Source organism: Hyposmocoma kahamanoa, unplaced genomic scaffold (genome assembly GCF_003589595.1).
Source record: "Hyposmocoma kahamanoa isolate Upper Pololo Valley unplaced genomic scaffold, ASM358959v1 92, whole genome shotgun sequence".
In the NCBI taxonomy this organism is placed as follows: Eukaryota; Metazoa; Arthropoda; class Insecta; order Lepidoptera; family Cosmopterigidae; genus Hyposmocoma; species Hyposmocoma kahamanoa.
Genome location: NW_020654748.1, coordinates 13,146,934 through 13,168,019, shown reverse-complemented (window position 1 = coordinate 13,168,019; position 21,086 = coordinate 13,146,934). Strand labels below are relative to the sequence as shown.

The 21,086-nt window shown below is 35.4% G+C and overlaps 3 protein-coding genes across 3 annotated transcripts; 1 reads left to right on the top strand and 2 right to left on the bottom strand.

Moving 5' to 3' along the window:
* The first annotated feature begins 714 nt into the window (after positions 1 to 714).
* LOC113236886 lies at positions 715 to 7,550 on the top strand. Its single transcript, XM_026473098.1, has 8 exons — positions 715 to 849; positions 2,051 to 2,203; positions 2,287 to 2,363; positions 2,530 to 2,690; positions 3,666 to 3,863; positions 5,156 to 5,291; positions 5,398 to 5,514; positions 7,299 to 7,550. Exons 1-8 carry the CDS (start codon positions 780 to 782, stop codon positions 7,485 to 7,487), a joined length of 1,101 nt encoding a protein of 366 aa, XP_026328883.1. The 5' UTR covers positions 715 to 779; the 3' UTR covers positions 7,488 to 7,550.
* A 140-nt stretch (positions 7,551 to 7,690) lies between these two features.
* On the bottom strand, positions 7,691 to 8,875 carry LOC113236985. Its single transcript, XM_026473220.1, has 2 exons — positions 8,715 to 8,875; positions 7,691 to 8,156 (listed from the first exon to the last, which is right to left on the bottom strand). The coding sequence occupies exons 1-2, from the start codon at positions 8,789 to 8,791 to the stop codon at positions 7,754 to 7,756; spliced, it is 480 nt and encodes a 159-aa protein (XP_026329005.1). The 5' UTR covers positions 8,792 to 8,875; the 3' UTR covers positions 7,691 to 7,753.
* A 1,306-nt stretch (positions 8,876 to 10,181) lies between these two features.
* LOC113236968 lies at positions 10,182 to 16,043 on the bottom strand. Its single transcript, XM_026473198.1, has 4 exons — positions 15,940 to 16,043; positions 12,531 to 12,639; positions 11,895 to 12,069; positions 10,182 to 10,475 (listed from the first exon to the last, which is right to left on the bottom strand). Exons 1-4 carry the CDS (start codon positions 15,970 to 15,972, stop codon positions 10,256 to 10,258), a joined length of 537 nt encoding a protein of 178 aa, XP_026328983.1. The 5' UTR covers positions 15,973 to 16,043; the 3' UTR covers positions 10,182 to 10,255.
* Between the last annotated feature and the right edge of the window lie 5,043 nt (positions 16,044 to 21,086).

Sequence of the window (21,086 nt, the reverse complement as noted above, 5' to 3'; positions counted from 1 at the left end):
CGTAACATTAAGTAAATAAATAAAAATGTCAAACTAACTACAAAATAAAAAATTGAAATAAACAGTTAGCCTACATAATTCCACTGCAGAGCACAGACCTCCTCTGACAACGAGAGGGATTGACCTTTAATTGTCACGATGCAAATCAGAGACTTCACACACATCATTCACTTGCTTTGCACATCTGTGTGCAGGTTTCCTCATGATGTCTTCCTTTACCGAAAAATTACCGTATTACATCTGGCTCGAAGGACCAATGTTGGGGCTCGTACCCAATGTATGTAAATGTTGAATTTTCGTAGTAATGTATGTTTGATAGGATTTGTTGTATGTATCTCCGAGTAGACTGTTCAGTTGAGGTAGATTGATGTTAAATATGTAAAGCACCGTGCTGTCCCAAGGTCTTTATTGTACTAAAAATATACATAATTGTACATAAAGTGCAAGCGTAACAATGTGCGTGATCAACAACATATTTAGGTTAAATTATGACATACGTAATGTACTGCTTAAAACACTTATGGTTTATTTTCAAATTAAATGTCGTGTATAAATTCAAGAAACTCGTGAGGTGCAAGCCAGGATTCAAACCCATGATACTCTCTCTGCTTGACAGATGATAGGTCAAACCATTGGGTTACCTACACTTTTATCTACCACGACTTTTTTTTAAATATTTATCAATATTTTTTCTTGTTCTTTCATTCTAGGGCCATAAATCGTCTATCGACATCTGCTATTCCCAAAAAGATTCCTTGCGTTGTTCAATATGCGATTCTATGTCAAAGCAAGCAGATCTATACGTCTGCGAGACAGGCCATGTTATATGTGAAAACTGCCAGCGCACAGGTAAGATTATTACATAAACTATTGATTCTTATGTCTTTAGTCAGAGCGACGGAGTAAATAGTATTATATATAGTAAGTAGTCAGAGCTGCTTTCTCGAAAACCGGTTTGTACACGTAAACATTGATTTGAACCATATTGGTGTAATTTGTGTACCATGTAAATGGTGGCTTAACTTTTACTGTTTATTTTTAAACAACAAATTACTTAACGTGGAATAATGTAGAAATATGTAATATTCGATCATTTTTAACAGAGTACTTAAACTACAAAGAAATAATGATAAATTAAAGTGGACAATACCTACTTCTTAAATCCTGGAATTTGTACTTTATTTTACATCTTTGATGTGTAACAAGTAATTACATTACTACGGTAGTGTATTTAGAATTACAACTTTTTTTTTTAAAGAGAAACTGACCTCAAAAGCTTACATATCCACTTTCGCTATATTTGTTACCGCGATCCCCTTAACGATAACTGAAATGTGTATGAAATTCCACGCCAAACACAGCTGTGCACTATTGAGGAGATCCTCTCATCTGTCTGCCATTTCCATCATCAGATCAGTTCTAGGTCACCGTAACATTTTATTTTCATTGGAATTACATCTGCGAGCCCAATTTTATTGAAACCGGCTAACGGAAAGTGGATGAAATTCAATAAACCGAATTCATCCCCTAATTTTCTATTCTTAGAGGTGGAATATTTTCTTCAAATTTGAATGGAACCACTACTGAGGTACCCTCTTTCCAACAAAAAAATAATAATTGCTCGAAATCCGTTCACAAACGTCGGAGTAATCGCGGACCTCCTTCTTTTTTGAAGTTTGATTTTTTTTAATCATTCGGGAATTTCATAAATAGATATTATCCACTCTATATACATTACTTTTAGTTTCATTAAATATACTGTACTTGTTACATAGATCTGTACCTCTACCACGAGTTTACTGTGACAGTTGTCGCTAGCGACCGCGTAAATTACTTCACAATTTTGTATGGCAAATTGTACAGCGGCCTGGCGGTCACAAGAAGAAACAATATTTTGTATACAAACATTTTACGTAGTCGATAGCAATTACTGTCATTGTAATCTCATGATAGAGGCACTGTTCATAATTTAACATCGAAAAGTAGCAAATTTATATTATTACACTAATGTTCTATAGAAGTGGTGTTTTATTGTTATTTTACATTAAAGGTGAGTCGACAGCCAATAGGCCTGAGAGTGGAGATTTTTTCGCTGAAAAAAGCTTACCTCCGACTCCTGATAGATGCAAGAAAAAATATGCAGAACCAACACGAACTAAAGACTTAGCCAGCGGTGATCATTATAAGCGCAGTAAGGCGCTAAGTAAGTAACATAAATGAAAAAGTCATGCCGAGAAATTCTAGTCGAGTACTATTATTAACTCAGTATTAAAATTTACTTTACAGAACCAAAACGTGTCTCGAAGAGTGACTATATAATTAGGACTGTGGACAAAAATACCACAGTTAGCATTAAACATAAAGTAAGAAGGGAAAAAATAGTTCCATTAATTCACATTGTGTGTATTGTGCATACTTACATCACTTATAAAGCGGACACTGCTTCAGATTTCTGAAGCTCATTGATCTTATCAATATTAACAAAGCAATGATTCATATTAAATTCAACGTCATCTTTAATTATTTCAGAAAAGCATTCGAGCAAAGGACAATTTGGAAACGATAATTGAATATAAGAATGCAAACTTTTGTGACAACAAATCGAGTTGTTCGAGTTTGTCCAGTTCGCACTCCGTGCAAAGTCTTAAAATCATGGAACCGTTGCCGAAACATTGTAAAGTGTGTCCGAGGTAGACTTTTACTTTTCAGTTACACACGTTAACAGTCAGTACACGAAAAATGCACAGTCAGCTCATTGACTTACAAATAAATGGACGACGGGTCTAATACAAAAACCACGAAAAAAATGTCCCAAGTGAACCTATTCGAAATTTAAATTGTAATGTCATCGCAGTATCGCGCTGTCAGTCGAACAAATGAAGACTAAAGCGGAGTTTGGCGCTCTGTATACGATTTTAGCGCCTTACAAGTGCGGACACTTTTTAGCGCGGACCCGACGTCCATATAATTGTAAGTCAATGAGTCAGCTACTCACTTTGCATTCGATTCCCAATGAGAAATATATTAGCAACAGTAAAACTTCTTACGAAAGAGTTCGTCCAGAGAAGTGCAGCCACCTTACCTATTTCTGTCACCGAGCAGTAATGTGAGCATTACTGCGTTTCCGGTTTTGAATGGTAATGGTGCTTGTGAAATTACAGGCACATACGACTTGTCAACTTATGTCTAAGAGCCGTTACAGACGGCGACTTTTAGCAGCGATGCAAACGTGAGACTGCATCGCTACACTTGTGATTTATAAGCATCGCATCGAAGAAACCCCGCGTTTGTATCAATGCAATCGCGCGTTTGTATCGATGCAGCCGCGCGTTTCTATCGATGCAGTCGCGCGTTAACGTCGATGCAGTCGCCTATAAATCGCAAGTGTAGCGATGCAATCGCACGTTTCACGAACGCGCGTTTGCATCGCTGCTACAAGTCGGCGTGTGTAACCACTTTCAGGGTGACGGGCACAGTGGCAATGTCCCTCGAATCTTTGCGATTTAAAGCTCTGAGTGGCATTGCAACTGCTGTGGACAGGCATACCGCTCACCATCAGGCGCACGACTTGTTCGTCCCGTCACATGGTAATAATAAGCAAGATATTTCCATTTAATAAATAGACTTTCGACAAGGTACGCCATCCCGAAATATTTTCGTTGCAGACCAGTTACCTGTCCTATCTTAGAATGCAGTAAAATGATTGCCATGGACTCCGTCATGTTACATTTTCACTTCGATCATTCAAAAGTGCCAAGACAAACCCTAGTCTCGGGTTCTCCAAGTCGGCTACTAGTAAATACGTGTAACATTGGCACCAAAACACAGTGCTTAACAGTGTTTCTTTTATGTGACAATTTTCAGTAAGTACGTTCTTGTGCCCTCGTATATCATATTTAACAGCCGCTGATGAATAAAAGTGATTAAGTGGTGACCAGTAACTGAAAAATGCAATGTAGGGTTCTGCTCCCGTTGTCATAAGTAACGCATTTGCATTTTTGTGTATGTCGAGATATTGGCACCTAAAGTTAAAAATGTCAATTAGGCCAATTTACTTACCAATAAAACTGAAACTAAATAAGATAGGTAACAAAATCACCTATCATGCAATAACACAAAATATTTCCGGCATGCACCGCTAGATGGCAGTGGCGTCGATATCGCAAATTCTGCATCGTGGTGTTAAGATTTTTCGCTGTCGGTGATTCACACATTCAACATGGCCCCGCTTTAGGGAATTCATAGCTAGTACCTATCGCAGTATCGCTAGTTAAGGGTATTGTACACCAAGGTCGCACCCGGAGTCGCTTCCTATTTGGAACGGCTTATGGGACTACCGTGACGTGCTGTCGGGGGAGTCGTTTCTTACTGTACCTCATATTTTGTTACCTGTTGCATCGGCTGTATTAAGCCATAAACTTGTGCAGTACGGCAGCAAGTTTGGTTTCCTCTGTCACCCGTACTACGCTTTAATACAGATATTAAAAAACCGCTTATAGGGGGTTGTAGATCTCGTGTCGCTGATCCTAGATATAATAATAACTCAATTTCGCTACGAATGTTGATTACGTTAGTTATGATAAGGAAGACAGAGTTGCTCCTCACAGAGTGAACGACAGTGGATTTGTGGATAAAATAGTCTGGAGACCTGGTTACCGAGAGCCAATGCAGGTACCGTAAGGCCATACGTGAGGGAATTTAATAAAACTCCATTCATCAGTACTTCCGGATTACGAAATTGTCGATAATCATCTGTCTGACATTAAAACCAATATAAGAAAACACATACGTAATGTAATATACGAATTAATGTAGTATGCCAAACAGTGTTGTAATACTCTTGGTATCAAAAACAGCATTTTCATAACTGTTAGGGCGCCGTCAAATTAGACCCTTATAGAAGGGCTGCAGTGGCGTCACTGTGGCGTTGCAGCCACACCACTACCAATTTTCGTATAATATTTAGAAGCCACTGTGTCGTGACACGCTCACGCCACTTAATCAGTCACAATTAGTGAACTAAAAATTACTAAGGCTTAATAGCGCGCGGCTGCCACGCCACAGTCGCGCTACTGTAGCGCTGCTACAAGCATCTAATTTGAATGCGCCCTTACAGAAACTGTCAGTATGATTAATGTAAAATATATACTTTTAGAGGACTTCCTACAAACAATGTGCAATCAGTAGTATTGAACGAGACATACGCGGACTGCAATGCAATTTTACTCATGGGTGCCAGAATGCAAGACCCAACAGAACTTGCTTATACGAGCAGTTCCGTGGTTATTAAGGTTGTTTCTTCCGATTCTTTTCATCTAACATAAGAATAACAACAAGTAAAACAAATCCTTGTGTTTTAAGAACCCGCTAAATAAGTTAAGAATTTTTATTTTTCAGAAAAATGATCCGTCACAGGAGATAGACAATAAACAGGTCGCAAAAGAAAGATTCGAGAACAACGAACTTCTTCTTCTATGGCTGTGTCAATTAGAAAATAATGCAAATACTTATAGTGTAAGTGAAATTCCCACATAACGACACGATTCCGCGCAATATGCTACTGGACGATAGGGTTACCTTGCGGTACACTATTTCCCTACCCGCACAATTTTGCAGCGTGCCCTAAGTAGTACCCTACAACAGCGCCACCACGTCATAGCACGATGCCCTTGTATTGTTAAACATGCGGATTTAAACAAATAAATCTCGCAGCCCCGTTAGGATTACATATCAAATTCATTTGTAAAGATACAATACACATACAAACATACAAACACTCGGATTATACAATCATAAGATCAAACGAGTTTACTAATACCAGTAATTTTAAATTTATAATTTTATTTAAAAATTAAACTTAGTCATGAATGGATTACAGAACAAAATTATAGGTACTATCAGTAATAAATGGTTCCATTACACAATACATTCTACTTTCAATAACGTAAAAATAACCTTAAAATATTGTATACCTATTGTATTATATCTAGCAACAAAATAGCAAGATATAATGGCACGCACACGACGCCATCTGTTGTCAACTTACTAAAGTCACTAGTCAACAAGCTGAGTGCGGTTCTTTTTGGCGCTATTTATCTGTTAAGCACTGGCTCCGCGTTCATGTGATAATCTGTAGATGGCGACGCAGACTAGGATACTACATAACGTTGACTTAGTATGAACTATGGAGTCAAAGTAGGTATGAGTCAAAGTATAGTATTTTTTTACTTCGTGGTCTTATTGTGGACATAATATGACGAGTCAGAAAGCACTGAGAGTTAGAAATGCAGCCCGTTATATTTTATCTCATTGTATAAATAAACGTTACTTGAACATGTGACAAGACTTAATGAGAGAGCTTGGGCTGTGGTACCCACGCAGGCCTAATCACACATTATCATTAAATTGCTTTGCAGATGTGCACAGGCAAATTTGAAATTAACTACTGACAAGAGTACACAGGGATAATTGCGAACAATTGCCACTCAAAAATTTTAAAAATGAGCACGAGTTTGAAGACTGACATATTATAGTCAGTCTGACATACGCACAGACACGAAACCGTGTCTGTACATGACATCGAGTCTGTGTCAGTACATGACATCGAGTATATAACCAGAAATAGAGACGAAATAAGGGCCATTCATCCTTGGTTAATCATCAGGCAAATGCGCCTTATATCACTTTTAAATAAATCAAGTCTCGTTTGCAATAAAATCACAAATGAGAAAGCTGAAATAGTACAGCGTCAACAATTGACATGTGTGTACGTTTCCAAAAACATTCTATATTTATTGTAATAAAGATAATATCTCTAACTATGGGGCGGCTGTGCCATTCGGTGGTGTGGGAAAACAACAAAACATCTAATTATAAAACAAACGGAATGAGATTTCATCGGTAATTCAATATTTAATATGTAATTTTTCAATTTTCAATTTTCAAATATCAAAGAGTCGATTTGAATTGAAACAATTGACGACATCCGTCAATTGTTTGAAGTCGGGTTGGCCAATCGAAGCGCAGTTGTCACCGTAATGATTTGGCAGAATAGTTTTCAAACGAATTAAATGACATTTCGTCTCTAGTTCTGGTTATATACTCGATGGGAAAAAACATCCCCTCTCGTCCAACCAATCGGAATTACGAACAGTAGATAGGGAATAGCCAGTGTTCGTACTTTTCAGCACTGAACTCTAAAACCATGCAATGTAGTATGTAGAAATATATTGCAAGTGCAGTGCAATGAAGGCAAGTATATTGTGGAAAAAGGAAGCTAAAATTTAAGATTTTTACAGATAACACTTCTCAAAAGCAATAAGAAGGTTGGTCATAGCTACATCGGCGAGGCGGTCCACATTAGAGATCAGCAAACTACCCTCAACATGTACCAGCGGTGCGACTGCCTAATTCTTCGCGGACCCGCCGCCAACAGACTGCTCGACAAAAAAAACCACTTCCTAGTGCTTGTTAATATTCTAGACTAAATAAAAAAAAACTATTACGTAATATAGTTTTTTTATTAGTAACGTAAACAAAGTGAATAAACATACAATTACATTATACCATCCTCTTTTTTTAATGAGTAGATATTGTATTGTTGATACAATTCTATAAGATACATCCTAACGTAGGTTTTCCTATATTTCCGAGATCAATTAATTAAATATGTAAGTATTCTAAAATTATCCTAAATACAACTTAATTTCGAATAATTTTGAAAGCAGTACTTAAAAATAACAAATAATATTTATTAATATAGCTCACAAAATTTTGGTGTCTCTATACCGGTATCGTCCTCTGGTTCTTTTTCGACCTCAATTGCGTTCAAAACATTTCGAATTTTCTTATCAACATCCTTTTCTAAATTGTAAATTTTCACCTTTTCATCGTGACCACAATTCTGGGAAGGCATAACGGTCTGCAAATATATCTCGTAATCAATGCCCTTGTACTTGTTTTTCAAGTGATTTTTCGGAGACTCCTTATTCAAAGAGTCAATTTGATGACGAGATACGCTTTTCTTTAAGTATTTGGGATACTTGTACATCTCTGCAGTGGGCTCAAATTTCGGGAGTTGTTCAGGGTTTTCTAGCTTATTCTGTGAAGAAGTCTTCAAATCATTCTTTATGAACTTGACACTTTTGAGTTCAACTCTGAAAAATTTATACATGAATCATTATAACACATACCTCCTATTAAATATTTTGGGATAGCCGTTCGTTGATACCGTTATAAAAACGGTATCAACGACCTAACGTTTAGTTACCATAAAATCTCTTTCAAAATCAATTAAATCAAAATAAATTATATCGGATTTTCATCCATCAGGGTATAGTAAAAGAACATCTAATTTATTATTGATATTAAATATAATGGGGCCTAAACAGGCCAAATCGTATTTAATATCGACAAATACAGTCAAAATCACATCAAAATTTTTATTCTTTCGCTATGTTTTTCTTCACCGTTAGCGAGAGATATTACAACTAAACGTCCGCAGATATAGGCATGTAGTTTAGAAATTAAATCCTAATCCATACGGAATTGAACCGTGTACCTCTCAATTGAAAGGCAACCGCTGGCTACCACAGGTCTCAAATACAGTGAAGATAACACCAGTGCCTAGGAAAAAAAGAACTAAAAACAACAAGCAAATTTAAAACGAGCCCTGCGTGGATCCTCGTTGCCACAAAAATTTGATTTTTACTCACCCATAACCCTGATCATCAGCGTAATACTTGACATGGATCGGATTGCCCTCTTTGTCCGTATAGGAGTATTTCCCCATTACAGTTCCGTTTGGAAATGTTTTCTCATCACGCAGACCAGTATCGGTGTCAGTAGCCACATTGTCAGCAATTGGATAGCCTAAAGACAGAATCATAAACCATTTTTGTTTTTGCGGCAATCGAGAATAACTCGTACACTTATTATATGGTAGAGGAAAGCTAGCTGAAGCACTATGCGCGAGTAAACCTGTGCTGTTAATTAGAAGTTAAACTCGAATGTACTTGGTACTTTTTACAGCGAGTATATTAGCAATACAAGCAGTGCCTTCGGTACCATTGACGGTACAGTCTAGGTCAAAAATATATAGATTAATAAAAAACCTATGCAATAGCATTTATGTACGAAAGTGATTAAAAACAAATCCATAGATAAATACTCGCAACTGAAATAATTTAAGCGACATTCGCTCTTTGTCGGTAGTAATTGGCCCAAACACAAAATATTTATATTTTTTATTATACAGCTGTATTCAAAATTTGCTAATTAAAATTCTTGTAAATAAGGCACTGAGTTTTACATTAGGCCGGTACACGATTCGCAGCTTTGCACGCCGGATACGTTTCAGCTTTATTAGCCACGTTTCAGCTATGTTAGATGTTTTTGAGATAGGCAATTCTAGAAAGCTACCGACGTATATGAAAATTTTACATGTTTTGTACCTACTTAATTACACTTCACGAAGGCACCAGTGGTTTTTTTTATGAAAAGCAGAAATAATAAAAAATAGGGTTTTGATATTTTTTTAGCCAGAATGGCAAATATAATTGTATAAAGTACATATTTTTCAGAGATTAGAGAGCTTAACAGTGATAGTGACCAAAGTATAATTTTAAATACGTACAGGCAGCAACACAGATGATAAATGACAATAACAGCAATCTGATTCCGCTCTTTCGTAACATTTTTACAAAAAAACAACAAAAAATAATTCTATTTTTCCGTTTTGTGACGAAATATTGAAAAATCTCCGATATGTCACATTTTATTGCTTTGTCATCTCATGGGAGTCCATAGATGAAACGCAGCAGTCTTTTTTTATTATTTTTATTTTTTCGCCATTCTGCAAACTTGCAGGCGAAAATTTTTGGAATGAATAGTTTTCCCAGAAACTTATCGATAATAAAAAATAAACGAAATTAAAAATTGTATTAAACTCGAAATTTTGGTTTGTACTAAGTTGTATTTTTTTAATTGCAATCATACTGGTAGACGAAAAGTTCAGTAGAAAAGCGTTCTCAAGAAATTCCCTGACTGCAAATTTATTTCCTGAACGCTGTACGCTGTACCTTGGGCCTTTTCAAGGCGAGAGCAAATAGGCAATATTTAGGGGTTCGACGATACACCGTATCATAAATTTCCATCAGGTGAGATGGAGGAGTGAGGAAAAAATAAAACTATACCAACAGCCAGCTATACATAGAACTGACATTTTTGTTTTCTTTATTTGATAAAATTAACATATTTAATCTTCAACGTAATAACTAGGAGGTAGAAGAAAAGAATTATCTTTATCTTTTAGAATATTTAGTTCTGGCATCTTCATATCGTTGGTGATAGAGTTAATGTTGTTTTGCTTCTTATTTGATATTTTCGGTCGAGACCAGGTGATGGAGGAGTCTACCGGAATTTGAGTTATCGTTGATGGGGGTATGTAGGGTTTGAATGGTCGTTCTTTTGTTATTCTGAAAACAAATTCTTATTTTGATTTATTTGTTACAATTATTAAAGCGAAATCTCTAGTCAGCCGCTGGAAGCTGTAAAGGATCATAGATTTCTCACAGATGGCGTTACGGCAAAAATCTTTACAAACCAAAAACAAAGATCTGCAACAAGCACGTAAAAAAATTCGTAAGATCTGCTGGTTCGTTCCGCAGCTCAATTGGGTGAGTGTCGGGCACAATATGCTGAAGGCGCTGTTTCGAATGCAGCCATATCGAAGAAAATTTTCTTAGTGTTCGTTGTTGATCTTTGTATTAATAATTAAAATATATGGCCAGGCTAAATAAGTAAGTTAGTCAGTAGAGCACTATAGGTATTTATTACATATAAATAAACGGGGCACAGAGATATTACACAGATACTACGACGTAAGTTAATACTTATAACAAGAACTAATACAAAATTACAGTAGAAAAGACGCGCGCACAAGACTTCTTCTAACTTGAACCAGTGTTAACAGTGTGAACGCGGACTCTTGGATACTAACTGGAGCGCGCGGGGGGTGCGGGCCGGTAATCACGCATAAAACGGAAGATACCGGAAGTCCTTTTTTTATTACCATATTTCGTCATGAAAAAGTGATATTTTGGCAAAACAGAGTCGATGGCGAGAAGCGCCATTTACATTCGCAAAGACTAATCTACTTCCTCGAGGATGGGTGGTCGTCGCGATATCGGGTAGGACGCTTTCGAATACGCTTCGGGCGCACTAGATGGGGTTGGCACACTATAAATATTTATTATCTATAAAACTTTTGCCTTCCTTATAGAAGAGTCCAAGGTCGAGTTCCAGGCACTAATTGCATTACATTGAGGCTTTCCGAAACACATACTAAATAGTATACAGTTCTAGATACACATAACATAAGAGATCATACTCTTACTTTATGTAGTATGTAAATTTAAATATCGGAGAAAATATTTTGAAGATTGTACAATATCCCAATCTCGAATTCGAATTCATTCGAACTTTAAATAATGAACCATGACTTAAGAAGGGAGCCAAGATAAAATCGCGAGCACCCTGCACTAGGGAAACCCTGTCTCGCGAGTGCCATGGACACACACAAAGACAACCACAAATTACAATCAAACTCACAAGAAAAATAAATATAAGCCATACAAATGTTTCTCCCGGCCCGGGAATCGAACCCGAGACCTCTGGCAGACCAAAATGGAATTTTTGTTTGTGTTTGTTGGATTTCTGTATCAATTTAATAACAATGTAGTGGAGTACTTCAACGAAAAAATATATAGATATCACGGTAGTAAATGGAGTGCACGAAAGGAGACTCCCCGTACGACAAACTATTCCTTTCCTGTAAGCCTGGCGGTACAATAAATAGAAGATAGCAGTAAAAACGTGATGATATTCATATATACCTATATCCTCTTGCATCGGCAATGTACCGATACCTCTGTGGTGTCCCCCACGCGTCGACGTAACCGTAGCTCCCCGCAACCGTACCGTTTGGGTAGCGCTCTTCTGTGCGAAACTGTGTATTACCAGTCGATGGGTCAGATATGTCATAGCCGAACGAATATGTGCCTGGGTGACCTAAACATATAAACAACACAAACGGTTAAAATAAGAAAACATCGAAGACGATAAATAAGGCCGGTGTCTGAAAATGAACTGAGGAAAAATTTATATCAAATACACAATACCACTCGCAAACTATAAACTCATAGACCTCATGCGATTATCTAGGTAAAAAGGATGAGCCTTCGAAAAAGTTCTTAAAGTGGGAACAGGTGGATCGCTTGTGCAAGACGAGACCTGTGGACAATTTCGTTACCAACTGGTTATCAAAACAAAAGGAAATAAAAAAGAGTCAGAAGAGATGAAAAAATGAGCTCGAATTCTTAAACATAATTGAAGACTACTTACGACAATATTACGGAAAGAAAATTACGCCACCTTTGCTCAACAGAACGACAGTCACGGACAATTAAAATTAAATTGAATTACTGGTTAACAAACAAAAAACAATTAATACACTTAACTTTAGCACTTACCGTCGATATTATTAATATAATAATATGGCATCGGATCCGTTAAGCTAAGTTTGGCTTGTCTTAATCCATTTATTACTCTGGCTTGACAAGTGCTGACAATGAATAGTATCTGGAAATAAAATCATACTAAAAGACCTGCGGTATACATATTCTGATATTCCAGCTCAGTGTTGCACGATTATTTAATTCAATTAAATATTCGACATTTACATTCCACAATCATTAAACACATGGTGTTATAGTAAAATAATCAATCATGGACCCTTTCGGGCACAACTAAGTATGAGGGAAGAGAGTAAGAGTCGGCTGTTTTCAAGAAATGCTTTGTGTTAGAAGCTTTCGATCAAAATTTCATTAATAATAATATTTTATTTTCATATAAATGTTCACAATAACACCTAAAACAATTTAAGAAAATGTAACAATTTAATGGTTAACTTTATACGAGTTTTTGAATAATCGAAATAATTCATTATCACAATATTGCGGTATATTAACAAAACTGTTCTGTACCTTCCGTGCTGGTCGAGACCGTTTTACGATATTGATATTGTAATAAAAAAAATTAATAATAAATATTTTAGTTATCGGGTTCTTAGGTTTTCGCGATTGTTACACATAGGAAATGAAACTATCAAACAAAACCTTTGACAAAAAAAAAATATACGCGATTTAAATCCGGAAAAATAGTTTCATTTCCTAAATATTTTAGTTTTTTTTTCTAAGATTTTGTCATTTTGCTCATTTCCAGACAATTTACCATAAATTTTTGTGGACATGACGTATATGGGCAAGAGGAATTAGACAGAATTTATCTAATTTTATGTCGTAATACATGCTTTGGTGGGATGTTTTGAAGGTGTAGAAATCTTGATTTTTACGAACAAATTTACAAATGTCAAATATGTAGGGGAGAAGGAGACAACTTTGAACAGGCGCAGCTTAGAACAAATACGTTTACAGTCAGTTTGAGTGAAAATGGAGTAGGAATTGTTTATAGGATGAAAAAAAGGTGGCACCGATCAGTGTGCGCGCGCCAAAAACTGAATTAGAGTTCGTGTTTAGTTTCAACGTCGAAAAGTAAACAAACGTTCTCAAAAATACCCGTTCTTTTACAAAAATGGGAATTCTGAGAGTATTATAAACTTTTTGATTATGATTATTAACTTATTAAGAATGATTATAGCCAAATAATAGGATTAACTACTGCAGCAAACAAAACAAATAAATAATAATGATTTAGGATTTTACAACCAGATATATAAAAAATGTTCAAAGGTCCCTACTCCCTTGTATTGAGTGTTACGTACGTTAGTATTTTGTGCTTTCGGTGAGGTCGGCAGCTATCGGTTGTTTTAGTTTAGTTTCTTTTGTAGTAGAAAAAATATTGTAACAAATTTTGGCAGATAATATTTGTAGAAACAGTACAGTACAGTTTGAACAGAAACATTGTTCTGAACTCTGGCCACGCACTATTTTCTCTTCAGGTGGCCTATTATGAACTCTTATTTCCACGCAGTTTACGCCGTAAACTTTCATATTATGAACTGGCATCTGTCAAAAAGTAACAGTAATAAACCATTCCTACATTGTCTTGATGTAGCTTTTATTGAATTGTTTTGTGCATAATTGTGTAATAATTATTATAATTTTGAGTTTATATATTTTTAGGCGATCGCTTAATCATGTGCGATGAATACGAAATGTTTGAGTAACTCGAAAGTGATGCTTCACACGATAATAATATGGAAAAACTCTATGGACCAACTACGAAATCGTAGTGATCCGTTTGAAATGGTTGCACAGCAATTTATGAAAAGACACCGGCTTAGCAAAGATAATAATATGATCCACAATCTTTGCGATGAACTTAAACCACACATGTCGAGGCCTACAAAATCACCGATTTATTGGTTGAGACTAAGGTTATTTTTTGACTAAAGCCAAGTATAATTTCGTACAATTTAATTTAGACTCAAATATTCTTAAAATATTATTGATATGTTTTCAACAAACTACTAAAAATTTACCCGCGGAATTTCATCGACGTTTGACGTCGTTCGAAAACTTAATTTGCTCTTTTCCTTACAAAAGTTAAAATATAGGTATTGATTTTATTATATAGTGTCTTTATTATTATATATAGTGTCTTTATTTATTTTCGTACATGAATAATACGTATCTATTATTTTTCTCTTAAACTAAATGACAAATATAACACCGTAACTTATCGGTAAATATTCATCCATGTTTTTGAACGTTACACTAAAAAGCACGAGGTAGTCAAGTCCCAGTCATCGACAAAATAACCAGCGAGAAATCGGCGAAAAATATGTATACGAATAAAAGTCGTTATACGAATTTTATTCAGTCAGTTTTGCATTGTTTTTTAGAACTTGCATGGTTTTTTAAAAGATCATAATACGCCCCCAGTATTTCTAAACGAGTATGTTTATTCCAAGTACTACAAGCATACAATAAATTTCTACTTCAACTGACGTTGAACTGTGCCAATTTGAGACGACTCTACATGTTAATCATGAAACTATATATATTCCAAAAACACCGCTCGTATGTACGATTACATCAAAAGGTGATTAATCTAGAGATTTACTTTACACAAATAATAGTAAGTGAGTAGGTACAACCATAGACTTCATATACTAAGTTTACGAGTACAATCACAAATGCGATGAATTTTAGTATATTTATTTACCGATTTTTCTTTTTGTATTACTTTCCGAATATTAAGATATGAAAGTATAGATATTTAGCTACCTTTGCCGCTGACTCTACATATACACTACGAGTATATACACCAAAAAAAGGTATTGGTATTAATTACTGCCCACTTTTTATACAAATTAACGTCATTTTGACTAATGGCCACATTTGTCAAGTCGCGACACAAGAAGTGCGTAATGAAGGCATTATTTAAGAACAGTGATCACATTTTTTGATTCATTTATAAGTAACCTAAGACAACAAAAGGTTATTTTCGCTAGCGTAAAAAAATATTATTATTCATTAATTTTATGAGCACCCTACTTCCTTGAAATAGATTGAATTTGGTAGCAAATGTTATTATTTATTTATCATAGTTACTTACTAATAAAAAAGGCCAATAAACATATAATAAAGAAGAAAATCTAATACAAAAAAATACAAGGACTACTCCTTTTGCTCTAGGTTTTTTCTAGGTACTTTTATATTATATCTATACACCAGCTTAAAATTGGTGTAAAACAACAAAACGGACTTTCAAAAATTTGCAGAATAATCTCTCATTTTTGCAACGCCTAGAAAAACTACGATAGCAAGAAAAACATTTGTTAAGATTGCATTTCTTAGTTCACACAAATCGTCAATGTTACACAACTTTTAATCTGATTGAATATTTAGTTCTTACCATCAAAAATTCCAATATGTGGACTCTGAACATTATTGCGAGCACAAAACACAAACTTTCTTCGCAAAATTCCGAACGGAAGTGTTGACGGTCAAACGGCCGTTGGCCACATGGAAAACGTCTTTTACAACCAACTCTTTTTAGTTAATTTAGTCAGTAAAAAACAACACACACATGTACAGAGCCGTATTCTAATATTGTGTACTACTTAAATTTGTTATTTAATATTCCGGATAGTGATACCTTGGAGCTGCGAACCTCCAAGTGTTTTTTGTCGTGTGTCTGGTGCTAAGCAACACGCCCGTTCATAGCAGTTGCAGTGCCACTCAGAGCTTTTTATCACAAAGATCTAAGAGGCACTGAGACATAAGTAGACATGTCCCAAGTGCCTGTAACTTCACCAGCACTCTTGCCATTCAAAACGGGAACGCAGTAGCATTACTGCGTTCCCGTTTTGAATGGCAAATAATGTGAGCATTCACATTACTGTTTGGCGGCAGAAATAGGCAAGGCAGTACCGCATTGGACGAACTCTTTCACAAGGGACTCTACTACGTAGCAACGTAGAAAGTATTTTTAACCATTTTTTTCCGTTACGGTTATGTTTTAACTGATGATGAATAATGCTTATTGAACTCACTAAAAACACCAATTTACTTAAATATATTAACGTAACTATTGCAAGTCAATTTAGGAATCAATAATGCATAATGCGAACACGAGAGCATACTCAGACAGTCTAAACGCGTGCTCTACATTGACTATTTAGCACATACATATACGCCCTAAAACCGGCTCTGTGCTAACCATAGTGGGTGAGGGCAATTTCGCCCATATCCGTCCAGCACTGATGTCATGCCATTAACTGGCAGGATAACGAAGCGTATGATGTATGGAGAAAGTACAGATAAGGGAGTTAGATATTTTTCACACATATTTATGGTGCTGTATATTGACTAACGGTTTGCTTTCCTTTAGTAACGTTTAGAAATTCGAAAAGGAATATTAAAGAGGAAACTATTTGAGGATCAGAAACTGTTTATAAAGTGTAGGTGGAATAATGTTTGATTATAAAGAAGTTAATGAGCGTTTTTACAATGCTCTAATAGAACAGACAGACATTAAATTCATAATTCTATACGTACTCAGTTACATTTATAACTTTAGCTAAATACGAACGCATATTTTGTTAAAATAATGGACTCTAAAACGTAGGTAGGTGGAGAATTTAGAATGTAACAAGCAATCCTAAATAAAATACTCTTAAATATAATAACGACACCACCGCTATGGCAAAGGAGCAAATTCACAGCGTTTGACGACTTTTTTATGTCTTTTCCAAAACAAAACACCGTCGATTCCGATTTTTTAAGGTTGTAGTACACTTATTACGTAATACACAATTTTTCAAAATTGTACTATAGCGTGTATGAAAATGTGGTACACGTATCTACTGCTACTACAATTTTAATATCGAATTTAAGTCACTGATTGCGACTAAGTATTCACAATTTAGTAGCAGTAGCGCTCCTTGTGAACGGTTCGTCCAGGGAACAAGCGATCTCGCCATATCGTAGCGGAGTCAGCATTTCAAGTTCTAAATAGTGCCGTGTCGCTTACCAACAACCTGATGGTTACTGCAACCTGTGGGATAGCTTGCTCGTCCCAAAATTAAATATCATTTAAAAAAGAAATACTGGCATAATAAATACAAATAATTCCATAAAATATATTCTTCGAAGGCATTTTACTGTATTTCGACAAACTTCCAAGCAATAAAGCGCCGACGACGAATTTTCTACCCACGTTTCAATTTAATGACGGTTCTTTACGAATGAAAACGGAATTTGTTAAAATTATTTACCACGACCCATATTTCAAATTTGATATTGGTTCAACAGTACATAAACGAATATGTCGAACCATTTATGAGCCAGCGAATATCAGGTCATTGCTATTACGCTAGTCCAATATTCGAAGAATTTTGTGAGCCCAATAGAACATGCGAGTTGCTATGTACATACTAGTCGAAAATAAATTAATTCTATGGATTTTTTAAATCCATTTTATAATTTATCAATTAGTTCATCTAGTGAAGTATTGCCTTACCTATTTCTGCCGCCAGGCAGTAATGTGAGCAATACTGCGTTCCGGTTTTGAAGGCTAAGGGTGCTGGTGAAATTACAGGCACATGGGATTTGTCAACTCATATCTCAGGGTGACAGGTGCATAGGCAGTGCCCCTCAGATCTTTGCGATATAAAGCACTGAGTTGCACTGCAACTGTTATGGACAGGCGTGTGGCTTACCATCAGGCGCACGACTTGTTCGTCCCGTCACTTAATATTATAAAAAAAATCGAACCATCAGAATATACGTTCATAATCTCAGTACAGAGTACTAAAAAACTGACTTCAAAAGTTCGTAGATATATGTATTTGCCAAATTTTACTGAAACCGTTTAGCGGACAGTGCGCGAAACCGAATTCATCCCCTAGTTTGCTACCCTTAGAGGTGGAATATTTTCTCCAAATTTAATACTGAGATATCCTCTTTCCAACAAAAAGAGAAACACCAAAATCTTTTCGCAAATCGTTATCGCGAAACGTACACACACCAGCACATCAAGCTAGACAGTTAATTTTTAGGAACAAAATAAATTCACGACGATGCTGTGTTCTTAGGGTCACAGTCTCCATTAATGTCTTCTACTAACATTTTTTTCAATATGGACAGACATTGATTTCATTTGCTGTAGAGTAAAATATATATTTCTGTTATTTTTTAATAAATCCACGAGTGACGAGACGAACGAGTCGTGCGCTTGATGGTAAACTACATGCCTGTCCATAACAATTGCAGTGCCACTCAGAGCTTAAATCGCAAAGATCTGAAGGCACTTTCACTGCGCGCGTTACCCTGAGACATAAGTTGTCAAGTCTCATGAGCCTGTAATTTCTCCAGCACCCTTGCCTTTCAAAATCGGAACACACTAATGCTGACATTACTCCTTGGCAGCAGAAATAGGTAAGGTGGCAGTACTTCCCTTGACGAACTCTTTCACAAGGAGCTCTACTGCTACAATAATATATGTATATGCTAAAATATATTTGAGTAGGTACATTACATTAACCATTTTTCGTTTTAAAATTTTGCATAAATGTATTTTTGCTTTAAATAAGCCATATATTTCTCTAGAAAACAATGAGTCTAAAAATTTTAAATGAAAACAAGACCGCAATGTACCATCTGAACTAACACTAATTTAGTATTAGTTAAACAACAAATTCAAATTGACTTGATATTGCACTTAGAACGACAGTTTCATTGCAATACTTGTTTTAGTCGATGCGTAGGTTAGTAGTAAAATGGCTTTATAACGGAGTTTATATGAGCACCGTTTCCTTAGCCGTATAAGGGATTTATTATAGCACTTAAAGTCATGATAATAGCATAGAACTTATATATCAATATATGAACTTACAATTTTGAAGTCGTTAAACTTTAACCTTGTAAACAACATTAAGAGTCGATATTACCTCTGCTGGAATTAATTTTTTTCCCGTACTAATGCAGTTCATTTTGTTTAGATCGAGTGGCGGGGACACAGTTTTTATTTCACAATTTATTTTTATACAAACGAAATTAAAGCTATTTGAGAAATGTAAATCATATCCCGAACGTGTTCTATTTAGATCACTTGATATAAAAGAAATCATTGGTTTACGTAAAGTGGGTACCGAATTGAATACAGCGATTTTCTTGTAAAATTTCGAAGTCTGTTCTTATGTAATGACGGCGGAAAAGGACGTTTTAAAAAAGAATGTATTATTACAATAAAAGATGTCCTTACAAGACTAAAGCACAAAAAAATACAAGGAAAAGTAGAAAAGCGTTACATAAATCTAAATAGTCAGTTAATTCGCCATAGGTGAGAGTTAGCATTTACCAGGCTTTACGCCATAGTAACTCAGGTTGTGTTTTTTTTTTCTATCATGAAAATTTTTAAGAATCGTGTTTTCACATCGTATACTAATCAATATGTTGTCCTCAATTTTACTACATATTATTTTCCAAAGTGATTGCTTTAACAACTTCACAGTTATGCAAATCAACCAAAGCTATTTAAGGTTGCAACGACTCTTAAATCTTTTTTATTGTTTCACCAGTACGTTATTTACATTGTATGTATCGGTTTTATAAGAAATTTTTCATGAAGTTCAGGATTTCTAAACGATCATCAGCATTATACGTCCGACAGCTGGGTACAGAAAGGGAAAGGGAAAGGACGAAATCAGAATCCGCTTCCCAGTACAGACTGGAGAGAAGTTAACACGATTTTCAAAGAGCTTTATGAACGTTCTAAGACAGATATAGTCTAGAATACTTAGTTATAGCCACAGTGAAGTAACACACACTTGTTCGAGTCCAGTCGGATCAACAAATATTTTCTTTGCGTTTGTGCGATCTATATAGATTATATATAAATAATTTATACAAAAGTGTACTGAACTATAAATATATACAAGTACGTTACGAAGAATATAAGGTTTTTTGTTATTTACAACAATCTTTGCTTTAGCAAAACAAAACTTTATAACTAATTACAATCTAGAATTTTTACAAGACTAATGAGCTATCGAGTTCTTAGGTTTTCGTGATTGTTACACATAGGAAATGAAATCTATTTTTCGGATTTGAATCGCGTATATTTGTTTTTTCAAACAAAGTAACGTTTCTGGCGATTTACACGTTCCATGGTCACTGTTGACTATAGAGTTATTTTAATTTAACGTAATTTCCTAAAATAAAAGTAACTTATATAAAGAAATTATCCGTCGACAAAATATCTTTTAATATTAGTTAAGAGGAACAATTTCTTCGTGTGTTCATAGTCTAACACTGGCAGTAATATTTATTTTATTCACTATAATTTAACTACACTAACTCAAAAGGTTTAGTTCTCTGTAGTGTACCACTATATTTGTATTCTCTAGTAGCTGTATAGTCTCTATGTTCACATGATGATGAAGTCCATATTCGTAAGCTTCGGCATACTTTTACATTTACATCACTTTAACCATATACAAATATAAAAAAGTAATGGACACCTAAACGATCAATAAATTGAGCCGTATACTTTACATT